The sequence below is a fragment of the Leiobunum rupestre genome, chromosome 11 (assembly GCF_980474605.1).
Source record: "Leiobunum rupestre chromosome 11, qqLeiRupe1.1.hap1, whole genome shotgun sequence".
NCBI lineage: Eukaryota > Metazoa > Arthropoda > Arachnida > Opiliones > Sclerosomatidae > Leiobunum > Leiobunum rupestre.
Genome location: NC_143394.1, coordinates 40,305,173 through 40,318,445, shown reverse-complemented (window position 1 = coordinate 40,318,445; position 13,273 = coordinate 40,305,173). Strand labels below are relative to the sequence as shown.

General features: G+C 35.8%; 1 protein-coding gene across 1 annotated transcript; it reads right to left on the bottom strand.

The window, feature by feature from the left end:
* Positions 1-11,733: 11,733 nt before the first annotated feature.
* LOC149922727 (zinc finger MYM-type protein 1-like) lies at positions 11,734-12,423 on the bottom strand. Its single transcript, XM_090162314.1, has one exon. The coding sequence runs from the start codon at positions 12,421-12,423 to the stop codon at positions 11,734-11,736; it is 690 nt and encodes a 229-aa protein (XP_090018440.1).
* Positions 12,424-13,273: the final 850 nt, after the last annotated feature.

Sequence of the window (13,273 nt, the reverse complement as noted above, 5' to 3'; positions counted from 1 at the left end):
GCCATAAATCTGTACTCTCATTAAAAATTGATGGAAATATAAGAAGGCACGTTAACATTTCCCTTTCTAAAAATTCAGATAATCGTTATTAAAATTTATGAATTACAATTATTAGCAATAGATAATTCTGAACATGATAAATAATTGAAAACATACCTTCAAAGGCATCTTGATCAAGGACTTCACGACTCTCTCTTAGCAAAGTTAAGAGTTTTTTAGTAGTTCGATTTTTACTGGTTGTACTCTGTTTTTCCGCAATCAGAATTATTCGTTTCGTGATGGACTTTATGTGTAGAACCAAACATTTTTCAGCTGATGGTCTAATATTTTGAATTCTGTTTAATTCCATCACTAACTGGAATAATTTCCAAACAAAAAAATAAGTTAAACATGATATTAGTATAATAGATTTTGACAGAGAAGTGCAATTTATTATTGGGAAAACTGAAAATGGCAAGTGTGAACATAGAACATTAAACACATATTGAGGAATGTTTTAAATTATAGTTATGTTTTTTAATTGAAGGGCCAACTAAAAGTGTTAAAATAAGAATGAAAATATACCTGGTTCTTTTCACACAAGATTGGGAATTTCTCAAGTACAACGGAAGCAGTGTTATGTAAACCTAAATTCTGACGAAAAGAGGCAGTCCTACACATTTTTTCTTCAACTAGAGTTTGATTTCTGCTAGTTGGGGCTTTTTCGAGTTCCGTTGCCAAAGTTTTCAAGTGGCATTTTATAGAGTAATCATCTTCAGCAATGTTGGAAAGTGCCTGAAAATAGTTGCTATAATTTACACTTTGGAAAACAAGTGTCAGCAAACAGAAATATTACCAAGGGGGAGGGCCTTTTTGTTGCATTTTTTTTGCTTGGCTGCCATTGTTATCAGTGTCAACTACATTAGTAATTGGCCTCTTATAGGTGTGTTGACCTTGTCTAGCTTTAATATCTGGTTCATCAGGATTTTTCAGGCGTTCATGACCAAATTTATTTTGTAAGGCGGTAGTCCAGCTTCCCTAAAAAAATTAAAGATCAGTTCATAACTTTGGCAAAATTAAAAATTCATTCTCAATAGCTACACATACATAAATACTTGTTGGGTGCCTATCTCTTAATGCTGGATATTTCTCGATAAGAGCTTCTCCAACCTTTTTATAGTCTGGGTACCATGTATACTTATTGATATCTTCAAAAATTATTCTAATGATTTGATTCGATATTACCCTGTCAAAAACCTTTCGATTTTTTTTGTCAATTCAGCCCATAATATTTAGAGGAAAAATGGGTGGGCAGTATATCCTGGGTAATTTTCATTTGCTTTGCAAAGAAGTGCATGGTTCCGATTCAGTTGAAATATTTGTGCTTGACACAACTGGATTGTCACTATCCCCTTCATTGTCTTCTCGAGATGACTGATTTTGTATATTTCTAATATAGAAATGTAATTTAAAATACTGTTTTAAGGTTATCTTAAACATAAACTAAAGAAACTCACGAATTCGTAGTCACACTTGTTTCTGTGTGGCTCATATGAACTATGTTGAGTCTAGATTTTGATGTTGGCAGTCCATTTTCTAAATCATGATCAATCCAATCCTGATAAGTTTCTTTTTCAAAAACTTGAATGGATTTGACTGATGAACCCTGAATTTCGAATGTTTTAGCTAAAAGATTTAAGAAATCATCCTTTGTGGTGTGATTAGGGCACTCAAAAATCTTTTTCTTTTCTTTGGAGGTTACATGGTATTGAAGAGACATCACTGTTAAAATGAAGATATTTATTAAAAACCAATTGTTTTGTGATTTTGAGTTAAAACATCATTTCCATTAAGCTTGTACATTTGCATAGGCCAGTTACCAATTTCATGGTCGGGATTCATAATATACCAGCGACTTGTTTCTTTTACAATATATGCATTATACAGGGTGTTAACTAAAAAATGGACCAGGGCGAATATCTCAAAATGTGTTTTAGCTACGATTTTGAAATTTTAGGTTGTTATAGAGTGCTCAGGGGGTCAACCAACTATGAAAATGTCAATGACCTTGAACCATGTCTTCAAGGTCATTCGAAAATTAACTTGAGAACCGTAAGAGTTACGAAGTTGGTTCCAATTAGAAAGTTGTTCCCATCATATATGATGCGAAACAAGAGATAGTAAAAACTCTGGAAATAAATCAACAATTAGTCAGTTACGTACAAACGCACCTAGAGCTATCTGACTTAAAAAAAACGTTTTTCTTGCTTTTTTACTGCGGATAAAGATGGGCTTGTATGAAAAACAAATAATGGTATGTTTAATTAAAGTAAAATTAGTAAATGATCAACGTGCGCTAGATGGTGGTAAAAAAGTTACACGTATAGAACCGTTTAAGAACCGTTTATCATAATAAAAATCTCGGTTCCGGTTTCGGATACGGTTATCAAATTTGGATATTATCGGTTCCGGTTCCAAATGTTTCCGAAAAACCCGCGTTTTTTTGTAATTTTAAGCGATGAAAAATATCAGAATTTCAGAAAACAAATAATATAATAAAATTATATTTTCTTAAAAAATCGGAGGCCCTTTTATCCCAAATTTAGGAGGCCACCGAAGTAGGCACAAATATTTTCAACGTAGGCACGTGTCTACTTGTGCCTACTGCTGGCGGCGCTACTGCCTGAATCCCAGATTCCGCGGACGGGGACATCATAACATTAATATGGAAGACAGTCATCGCCTACTTTGTCGCGTACCCTCGAGCAAGTATAAGAATGGCATGCTCCGATTGGGACTTGTCAACGTATTATGTCTGGAGTGTCCTTGAGGACCTTGACCACCGTAACTTTTATCAGGAATCCATACCTCTACTTGGAATGCTTATCCTGCCGTATCGCGGATGGTAAGATCACTCTGACGGCTTTTGCCCCGCCTACGAGAGAAAATACTCCATTGCGCGTGCTCCCCTCTCACGTAGTTGTTTGTTAAAGGGATCCATCACTCACAACAGGGGGAGGCATAGGGGTAACATAAAATCCAGACTTGCAGTGTGCTTCAAAACCAGTTTTTTTGGTGACCCCTATGCCTTCCCCTGTTTTGAGTGAGGGATCCCTTTAAGTTAACCTATAGTGACGTCAAAAAAACCGAATATTTACAAAACTGACGCGTAGTCACGCATTTAACGAATATTTACAAAGGTGACGCGTAGTCACGCATTTAACGAATATTTACAAAGGTGACGCGTGGTCAAGCATTTAAAGAATATTTACAAAGGTGACGCGTGGTCAAGCATTTAAAGAATATTTACAAAGGTGACGGGTGGTCAAGCATTTAAAGAATATTTACAAAGGTGACGCGTGGTCAAGCATTTAAAGAATATTTACAAAGGTGACGCGTGGTCAAGCATTTAAAGAATATTTACAAAGGTGACGCGTGGTCAAGCATTTAAAGAATATTTACAAAGGTGACGCGTGGTCAAGCATTTAAAGAATATTTACAAAGGTGACGCGTGGTCAAGCATTTAAAGAATATTTACAAAGGTGACGCGTGGTCAAGCATTTAAAGAATATTTACAAAGGTGACGCGTGGTCAAGCATTTAAAGAATATTTACAAAGGTGACGCGTGGTCAAGCATTTAAAGAATATTTACAAAGGTGACGGGTGGTCAAGCATTTAAAGAATATTTACAAAGGTGACGCGTGGTCAAGCATTTAAAGAATATTTACAAAGGTGACGCGTGGTCAAGCATTTAAAGAATATTTACAAAGGTGACGCGTGGTCAAGCATTTAAAGAATATTTACAAAGGTGACGGGTGGTCAAGCATTTAAAGAATATTTACAAAGGTGACGCGTGGTCAAGCATTTAAAGAATATTTACAAAGGTGACGCGTGGTCAAGCATTTAAAGAATATTTACAAAGGTGACGCGTGGTCAAGCATTTAAAGAATATTTACAAAGGTGACGCGTGGTCAAGCATTTAAAGAATATTTACAAAGGTGACGCGTGGTCAAGCATTTAAAGAATATTTACAAAGGTGACGCGTGGTCAAGCATTTAAAGAATATTTACAAAGGTGACGCGTGGTCAAGCATTTAAAGAATATTTACAAAGGTGACGCGTGGTCAAGCATTTAAAGAATATTTACAAAGGTGACGGGTGGTCAAGCATTTAAAGAATATTTACAAAGGTGACGCGTGGTCAAGCATTTAAAGAATATTTACAAAGGTGACGCGTGGTCAAGCATTTAAAGAATATTTACAAAGGTGACGCGTGGTCAAGCATTTAAAGAATATTTACAAAGGTGACGCGTGGTCAAGCATTTAAAGAATATTTACAAAGGTGACGCGTGGTCAAGCATTTAAAGAATATTTACAAAGGTGACGGGTGGTCAAGCATTTAAAGAATATTTACAAAGGTGACGCGTGGTCAAGCATTTAAAGAATATTTACAAAGGTGACGCGTGGTCAAGCATTTAAAGAATATTTACAAAGGTGACGCGTGGTCAAGCATTTAAAGAATATTTACAAAGGTGACGGGTGGTCAAGCATTTAAAGAATATTTACAAAGGTGACGCGTGGTCAAGCATTTAAAGAATATTTACAAAGGTGACGCGTGGTCAAGCATTTAAAGAATATTTACAAAGGTGACGCGTGGTCAAGCATTTAAAGAATATTTACAAAGGTGACGCGTGGTCAAGCATTTAAAGAATATTTACAAAGGTGACGCGTGGTCAAGCATTTAAAGAATATTTACAAAGGTGACGCGTGGTCAAGCATTTAAAGAATATTTACAAAGGTGACGCGTGGTCAAGCATTTAAAGAATATTTACAAAGGTGACGGGTGGTCAAGCATTTAAAGAATATTTACAAAGGTGACGGGTGGTCAAGCATTTAAAGAATATTTACAAAGGTGACGCGTGGTCAAGCATTTAAAGAATATTTACAAAGGTGACGCGTGGTCAAGCATTTAAAGAATATTTACAAAGGTGACGCGTGGTCAAGCATTTAAAGAATATTTACAAAGGTGACGCGTGGTCAAGCATTTAAAGAATATTTACAAAGGTGACGCGTGGTCAAGCATTTAAAGAATATTTACAAAGGTGACGGGTGGTCAAGCATTTAAAGAATATTTACAAAGGTGACGCGTGGTCAAGCATTTAAAGAATATTTACAAAGGTGACGCGTGGTCAAGCATTTAAAGAATATTTACAAAGGTGACGCGTGGTCAAGCATTTAAAGAATATTTACAAAGGTGACGGGTGGTCAAGCATTTAAAGAATATTTACAAAGGTGACGCGTGGTCAAGCATTTAAAGAATATTTACAAAGGTGACGCGTGGTCAAGCATTTAAAGAATATTTACAAAGGTGACGCGTGGTCAAGCATTTAAAGAATATTTACAAAGGTGACGCGTGGTCAAGCATTTAAAGAATATTTACAAAGGTGACGCGTGGTCAAGCATTTAAAGAATATTTACAAAGGTGACGCGTGGTCAAGCATTTAAAGAATATTTACAAAGGTGACGCGTGGTCAAGCATTTAAAGAATATTTACAAAGGTGACGCGTGGTCAAGCATTTAAAGAATATTTACAAAGGTGACGGGTGGTCAAGCATTTAAAGAATATTTACAAAGGTGACGCGTGGTCAAGCATTTAAAGAATATTTACAAAGGTGACGCGTGGTCAAGCATTTAAAGAATATTTACAAAGGTGACGCGTGGTCAAGCATTTAAAGAATATTTACAAAGGTGACGCGTGGTCAAGCATTTAAAGAATATTTACAAAGGTGACGCGTGGTCAAGCATTTAAAGAATATTTACAAAGGTGACGCGTGGTCAAGCATTTAAAGAATATTTACAAAGGTGACGCGTGGTCAAGCATTTAAAGAATATTTACAAAGGTGACGCGTGGTCAAGCATTTAAAGAATATTTACAAAGGTGACGGGTGGTCAAGCATTTAAAGAATATTTACAAAGGTGACGCGTGGTCACGCATTTAACGAATATTTACAAAGGTGACGCGTAGTCACGCATTTAACGAATATTTACAAAGGTGACGCGTGGTCAAGCATTTAAAGAATATTTACAAAGGTGACGCGTGGTCAAGCATTTAAAGAATATTTACAAAGGTGACGGGTGGTCAAGCATTTAAAGAATATTTACAAAGGTGACGCGTGGTCAAGCATTTAAAGAATATTTACAAAGGTGACGCGTGGTCAAGCATTTAAAGAATATTTACAAAGGTGACGCGTGGTCAAGCATTTAAAGAATATTTACAAAGGTGACGCGTGGTCAAGCATTTAAAGAATATTTACAAAGGTGACGCGTGGTCAAGCATTTAAAGAATATTTACAAAGGTGACGCGTGGTCAAGCATTTAAAGAATATTTACAAAGGTGACGCGTGGTCAAGCATTTAAAGAATATTTACAAAGGTGACGCGTGGTCAAGCATTTAAAGAATATTTACAAAGGTGACGGGTGGTCAAGCATTTAAAGAATATTTACAAAGGTGACGCGTGGTCAAGCATTTAAAGAATATTTACAAAGGTGACGCGTGGTCAAGCATTTAAAGAATATTTACAAAGGTGACGCGTGGTCAAGCATTTAAAGAATATTTACAAAGGTGACGCGTGGTCAAGCATTTAAAGAATATTTACAAAGGTGACGCGTGGTCAAGCATTTAAAGAATATTTACAAAGGTGACGCGTGGTCAAGCATTTAAAGAATATTTACAAAGGTGACGCGTGGTCAAGCATTTAAAGAATATTTACAAAGGTGACGCGTGGTCAAGCATTTAAAGAATATTTACAAAGGTGACGGGTGGTCAAGCATTTAAAGAATATTTACAAAGGTGACGCGTGGTCACGCATTTAACGAATATTTACAAAGGTGACGCGTAGTCACGCATTTAACGAATATTTACAAAGGTGACGCGTGGTCAAGCATTTAAAGAATATTTACAAAGGTGACGCGTGGTCAAGCATTTAAAGAATATTTACAAAGGTGACGGGTGGTCAAGCATTTAAAGAATATTTACAAAGGTGACGCGTGGTCAAGCATTTAAAGAATATTTACAAAGGTGACGCGTGGTCAAGCATTTAAAGAATATTTACAAAGGTGACGCGTGGTCAAGCATTTAAAGAATATTTACAAAGGTGACGCGTGGTCAAGCATTTAAAGAATATTTACAAAGGTGACGCGTGGTCAAGCATTTAAAGAATATTTACAAAGGTGACGCGTGGTCAAGCATTTAAAGAATATTTACAAAGGTGACGCGTGGTCAAGCATTTAAAGAATATTTACAAAGGTGACGCGTGGTCAAGCATTTAAAGAATATTTACAAAGGTGACGGGTGGTCAAGCATTTAAAGAATATTTACAAAGGTGACGCGTGGTCAAGCATTTAAAGAATATTTACAAAGGTGACGCGTGGTCAAGCATTTAAAGAATATTTACAAAGGTGACGCGTGGTCAAGCATTTAAAGAATATTTACAAAGGTGACGGGTGGTCAAGCATTTAAAGAATATTTACAAAGGTGACGCGTGGTCAAGCATTTAAAGAATATTTACAAAGGTGACGCGTGGTCAAGCATTTAAAGAATATTTACAAAGGTGACGCGTGGTCAAGCATTTAAAGAATATTTACAAAGGTGACGCGTGGTCAAGCATTTAAAGAATATTTACAAAGGTGACGCGTGGTCAAGCATTTAAAGAATATTTACAAAGGTGACGCGTGGTCAAGCATTTAAAGAATATTTACAAAGGTGACGCGTGGTCAAGCATTTAAAGAATATTTACAAAGGTGACGCGTGGTCAAGCATTTAAAGAATATTTACAAAGGTGACGCGTGGTCAAGCATTTAAAGAATATTTACAAAGGTGACGCGTGGTCAAGCATTTAAAGAATATTTACAAAGGTGACGCGTGGTCAAGCATTTAAAGAATATTTACAAAGGTGACGGGTGGTCAAGCATTTAAAGAATATTTACAAAGGTGACGCGTGGTCAAGCATTTAAAGAATATTTACAAAGGTGACGCGTGGTCAAGCATTTAAAGAATATTTACAAAGGTGACGGGTGGTCAAGCATTTAAAGAATATTTACAAAGGTGACGCGTGGTCAAGCATTTAAAGAATATTTACAAAGGTGACGCGTGGTCAAGCATTTAAAGAATATTTACAAAGGTGACGGGTGGTCAAGCATTTAAAGAATATTTACAAAGGTGACGGGTGGTCAAGCATTTAAAGAATATTTACAAAGGTGACGCGTGGTCAAGCATTTAAAGAATATTTACAAAGGTGACGCGTGGTCAAGCATTTAAAGAATATTTACAAAGGTGACGCGTGGTCAAGCATTTAAAGAATATTTACAAAGGTGACGGGTGGTCAAGCATTTAAAGAATATTTACAAAGGTGACGCGTGGTCAAGCATTTAAAGAATATTTACACAGGTGACGCGTGGTCAAGCATTTAAAGAATATTTACAAAGGTGACGCGTGGTCAAGCATTTAAAGAATATTTACAAAGGTGACGCGTGGTCAAGCATTTAAAGAATATTTACAAAGGTGACGCGTGGTCAAGCATTTAAAGAATATTTACAAAGGTGACGCGTGGTCAAGCATTTAAAGAATATTTACAAAGGTGACGCGTGGTCAAGCATTTAAAGAATATTTACAAAGGTGACGCGTGGTCAAGCATTTAAAGAATATTTACAAAGGTGACGGGTGGTCAAGCATTTAAAGAATATTTACAAAGGTGACGCGTGGTCAAGCATTTAAAGAATATTTACAAAGGTGACGCGTGGTCAAGCATTTAAAGAATATTTACAAAGGTGACGCGTGGTCAAGCATTTAAAGAATATTTACAAAGGTGACGCGTGGTCAAGCATTTAAAGAATATTTACAAAGGTGACGCGTGGTCAAGCATTTAAAGAATATTTACAAAGGTGACGGGTGGTCAAGCATTTAAAGAATATTTACAAAGGTGACGCGTGGTCAAGCATTTAAAGAATATTTACAAAGGTGACGCGTGGTCAAGCATTTAAAGAATATTTACAAAGGTGACGCGTGGTCAAGCATTTAAAGAATATTTACAAAGGTGACGCGTGGTCAAGCATTTAAAGAATATTTACAAAGGTGACGCGTGGTCAAGCATTTAAAGAATATTTACAAAGGTGACGGGTGGTCAAGCATTTAAAGAATATTTACAAAGGTGACGCGTGGTCAAGCATTTAAAGAATATTTACAAAGGTGACGCGTGGTCAAGCATTTAAAGAATATTTACAAAGGTGACGGGTGGTCAAGCATTTAAAGAATATTTACAAAGGTGACGCGTGGTCAAGCATTTAAAGAATATTTACAAAGGTGACGGGTGGTCAAGCATTTAAAGAATATTTACAAAGGTGACGCGTGGTCAAGCATTTAAAGAATATTTACAAAGGTGACGCGTGGTCAAGCATTTAAAGAATATTTACAAAGGTGACGGGTGGTCAAGCATTTAAAGAATATTTACAAAGGTGACGCGTGGTCAAGCATTTAAAGAATATTTACAAAGGTGACGCGTGGTCAAGCATTTAAAGAATATTTACAAAGGTGACGCGTGGTCAAGCATTTAAAGAATATTTACAAAGGTGACGCGTGGTCAAGCATTTAAAGAATATTTACAAAGGTGACGCGTGGTCAAGCATTTAAAGAATATTTACAAAGGTGACGGGTGGTCAAGCATTTAAAGAATATTTACAAAGGTGACGCGTGGTCAAGCATTTAAAGAATATTTACAAAGGTGACGCGTGGTCAAGCATTTAAAGAATATTTACAAAGGTGACGCGTGGTCAAGCATTTAAAGAATATTTACAAAGGTGACGCGTGGTCAAGCATTTAAAGAATATTAACGAAGATCACGTGAATATTCACTAAGTTTACAAGTGATCATGCAATTAACGAAAATTCACTAATATCACGCTTTTAACGAAAATTCCCGAAGATCACTCATTTAATGAAACGGCAATTTCTCCTCAACGGCACTTAATAATTTCCCAAATTTTTCTAGAAGGGTAGCTATTGCAATAGACGCTTCAACAAAACATCTTCAAGGAAATAGCCAAGAAGTAATATTTCCGAGAGCCAGGACCTGCAAGCTTCTGTTTTTATAGGGCTTGTTGAAATAATGGAAACTTTTCACCTGTACGGTATGCAACAAGTGTTTTACTTTTTGTGTAGCTTTTTTTGACGTACTGTTTACATTTGAAAAGTTTCCATTATTTCAACATAAACAGTATATACTTAGAGCGGTTGTATTGAATCGCCTATTCTGTATAAAAGTCGTCTAAAATTTAATACTTTTCATTAGTTTGTGGAAATCTATCGGAGTGAACTGAATTGTCTATTTAGAAAAAAAATAACTTTGCATCCAAAAAATGTTAGGATAGTGTTATTTAGAGTGCTTGAAATATAAATTTGTGTTAAAAACCAATTAAAATAAAACTAGAAGTGGCCATTTGTTCCCATAGACACCAAGCAACCTGTTTTGGAATAGGAGGAGAGTATAATTTGAAGCTTGTGAAAGGAATTGCAGACGCTATTTTTTCAAAATTATTCATTTTACATAGAAAATATATATGGCAACCCTGTTAACCGTGGTGGTGGCTTTAGGAAAAACATATATTTAAAGTAAGTGCCGGCTCCTGTCTAGTTGCATTCGCTCCCACTAGATGTCATTAGCGTATAAATCAAAACAAGTTGAGTAAGTATCAAAATCTAGCCTAAAAGGTGTGGCAAATTAGGAACTTCTCGCGTTGATTGGCTTTTCGGAATCACGTGAATATTAACTTATTAAACACGTGGTTTCGGAAAGCCAATAGATCGCGGGCAACTCGCCTCTGCTTTAAGTCTCCAGGACCCCAGAAGGCGCTTTTAGAAGCAATTTTCCATGCTTTTTCGAATAGAGAAAAAAACCCTACAAAATGGCGGCCATAGCCAAAGCTACGAAGTGAAATTACTCTATATTGATTTAAATTAAATGTCAATCAAACTTAGTCTATATTGGATTAAGCGGAAAGTATATTGGACTTAATATTTTGGTTTTCCTAGGTTTAAAATTTATTAACTATTTAGATCTATACTAAGTCAAATGAAACTAACAATTATATTAAATGTAAATGGCCAAAATATTAAAACTTTGCCTATTCTATTATGCTTCAAATTGGTTCCGTATTAAATGCGAAAAAAAACACACACTAATTATTATAAAAGTAGTTCCTTTCAAAAATATTCACAAAAGTATTCAGGGACCACTGAGCAGTTTATTTTTCCCTAAATCATCCATTTGGCCATTAACAGTTAATCTTCATCGTAATAATTAACCACGTATGCCGAATTCTGGTGGTTGATTCGAAATTTATAAACCCTTTTCTACGCGCGTATTTTATTTTTAGAAGAGCCGTAATCAGTTTCCGGTAAAATGGGGAAAAACGTATCGGTCAGCATAAAGCTTCAGTGTACAAAGGAGATAATTATAAAGCGTTGAAGCGCAGGCAAGTTTCACTTTTCCCCGCGATGGTGGCAGGGGCGGATTAACACTGACGGCGCCCCTAGGCACAGAAAATTTTGGCGCCCCTTGACATTGATATAATTAGACGTTACAGTCCGGTCAAGTGGGTATGTATAGAATGCGCCCTTGGGTGTGACCAGGAATTAACAAAATTTAAGATACGTTTTGTAAATAACAAAATATTTTTATTTTATTGGCACCTATATATACTATCTACATCATTTTTCGCCTGCACTTTTGTTCCGAAAATGCATTAATAATATCCGAGTAATCGAGTGTGATCGTTAACTCTTTTTCAATAGCCAACAGTGAGAGATCGTTCAACTTTTCGTCCGAAAGGTTTGCCCTCAAATAATTTTTTATTCTCTTCAACGCCGAAAATGATCGTTCGGCCGAGCAATTAGTAGCTGGTGTGCTAACAAACATGCGGAAAGCTATTTCCAGGTTAGGAAAAGTTGAGATAATATTTTGTTCGTTAATAAGACGGCATAATCGTAATATTGCTTTCTTTTCGACGTCGGGAATTTCAACGGTTTTCAAATATTCTCGAAAATTCAAGCACTCCTCCGTGAAGGATTCTTCCAAATCTTTGTGATAGCGCACCTGTAACGCCTTAGATTTCTCAATTATATCTTGAATTGAATAAGTGCAAAGGTTCGACAAAAACTGAAATTTCTTCATAAATTCTTGATACGCGAGGCTTCTACGATTCAGTTCAGAGGACGCAAGATCTACTATAGCCAAAAACGTACCAACTCTAAGCGTTTCTCGTCCACATTGCTCTACTTCTCCAAATCGGGTCTCATCAGATTGAAGTTTTCGTATCTTTTTTCGCTTACTGTCCAATTTATATTCTTTAACTTTAGATTTTGATTTAGCTTTTTCCTCGTAGTAATCAAACATGTCACGCGTACTATTAACATAACCAATAAGTGACCGATAAAGCTAAAAAACTATTTGAATGTCAATTTCAACATTTTGCAATTTTTGACTAACAACGTGAAATCTGTTTAAAAGCCGATTCAAATCGTTCCTACTGTTTTCGGAGGCCGGCAGCCTCATTTCTGGTGACTGGTTTCTCAGAAGAATTTTCGCTTATTGTATTTAAGGCTTCAATTACAAAATCCCAATTTTCACTCAAATTGTGACCACCTTCCGCTCGTGCGGACCAACGTGTATCGGAAAGTCTTTTTAAAACTTTATTACTTGGTGGCAATCAGCGTTGCCAGACGTACGATAATTATCGCACAGTACGATAATTTAATCAAAATTTTTAGGGCGTACTATAATTTTCATGGCGTACGATATCGTACCATTATTTCGATAATTCTGCCTCAACGTACTATAATGTACGATAATCTTTAGATTTTTTTAAAAACCTACGAACGATTTATATTTTATTATAAATTTATATAACTTTTCTATTTAAAATGAATGATATTCATTTTCTGTACGCGTTGTCCAGAGTGTGAGTTTATTACTCCTAGCTATTACCGCATTTTTTAAAACATTTTTAAACATATTAAGTTCAGTTAATAATGATAATAGACATTTTGTTTATTTCCCTGAATTAAAATTCCTGTAGTGCTTTAAAAAATCATCTAAATTCAACGCATTTATGTATGAATTAAAATTTATCGCCAAAAAGAAATATACGATAATTTTCCAGGAAAATCGATAATTTTTTGGCCTAGATACGATAATTTCAGATTTTTGATCTGGCAACGCTGGTGGCAATACAGATATTAAAATA

Excerpts from the sequence above, each read along its gene's own strand:
- LOC149922727 (XM_090162314.1), bottom strand. The coding sequence starts at position 12,423 with ATGTTTGATTACTACGAGGAAAAAGCTAAATCAAAATCTAAAGTTAAA.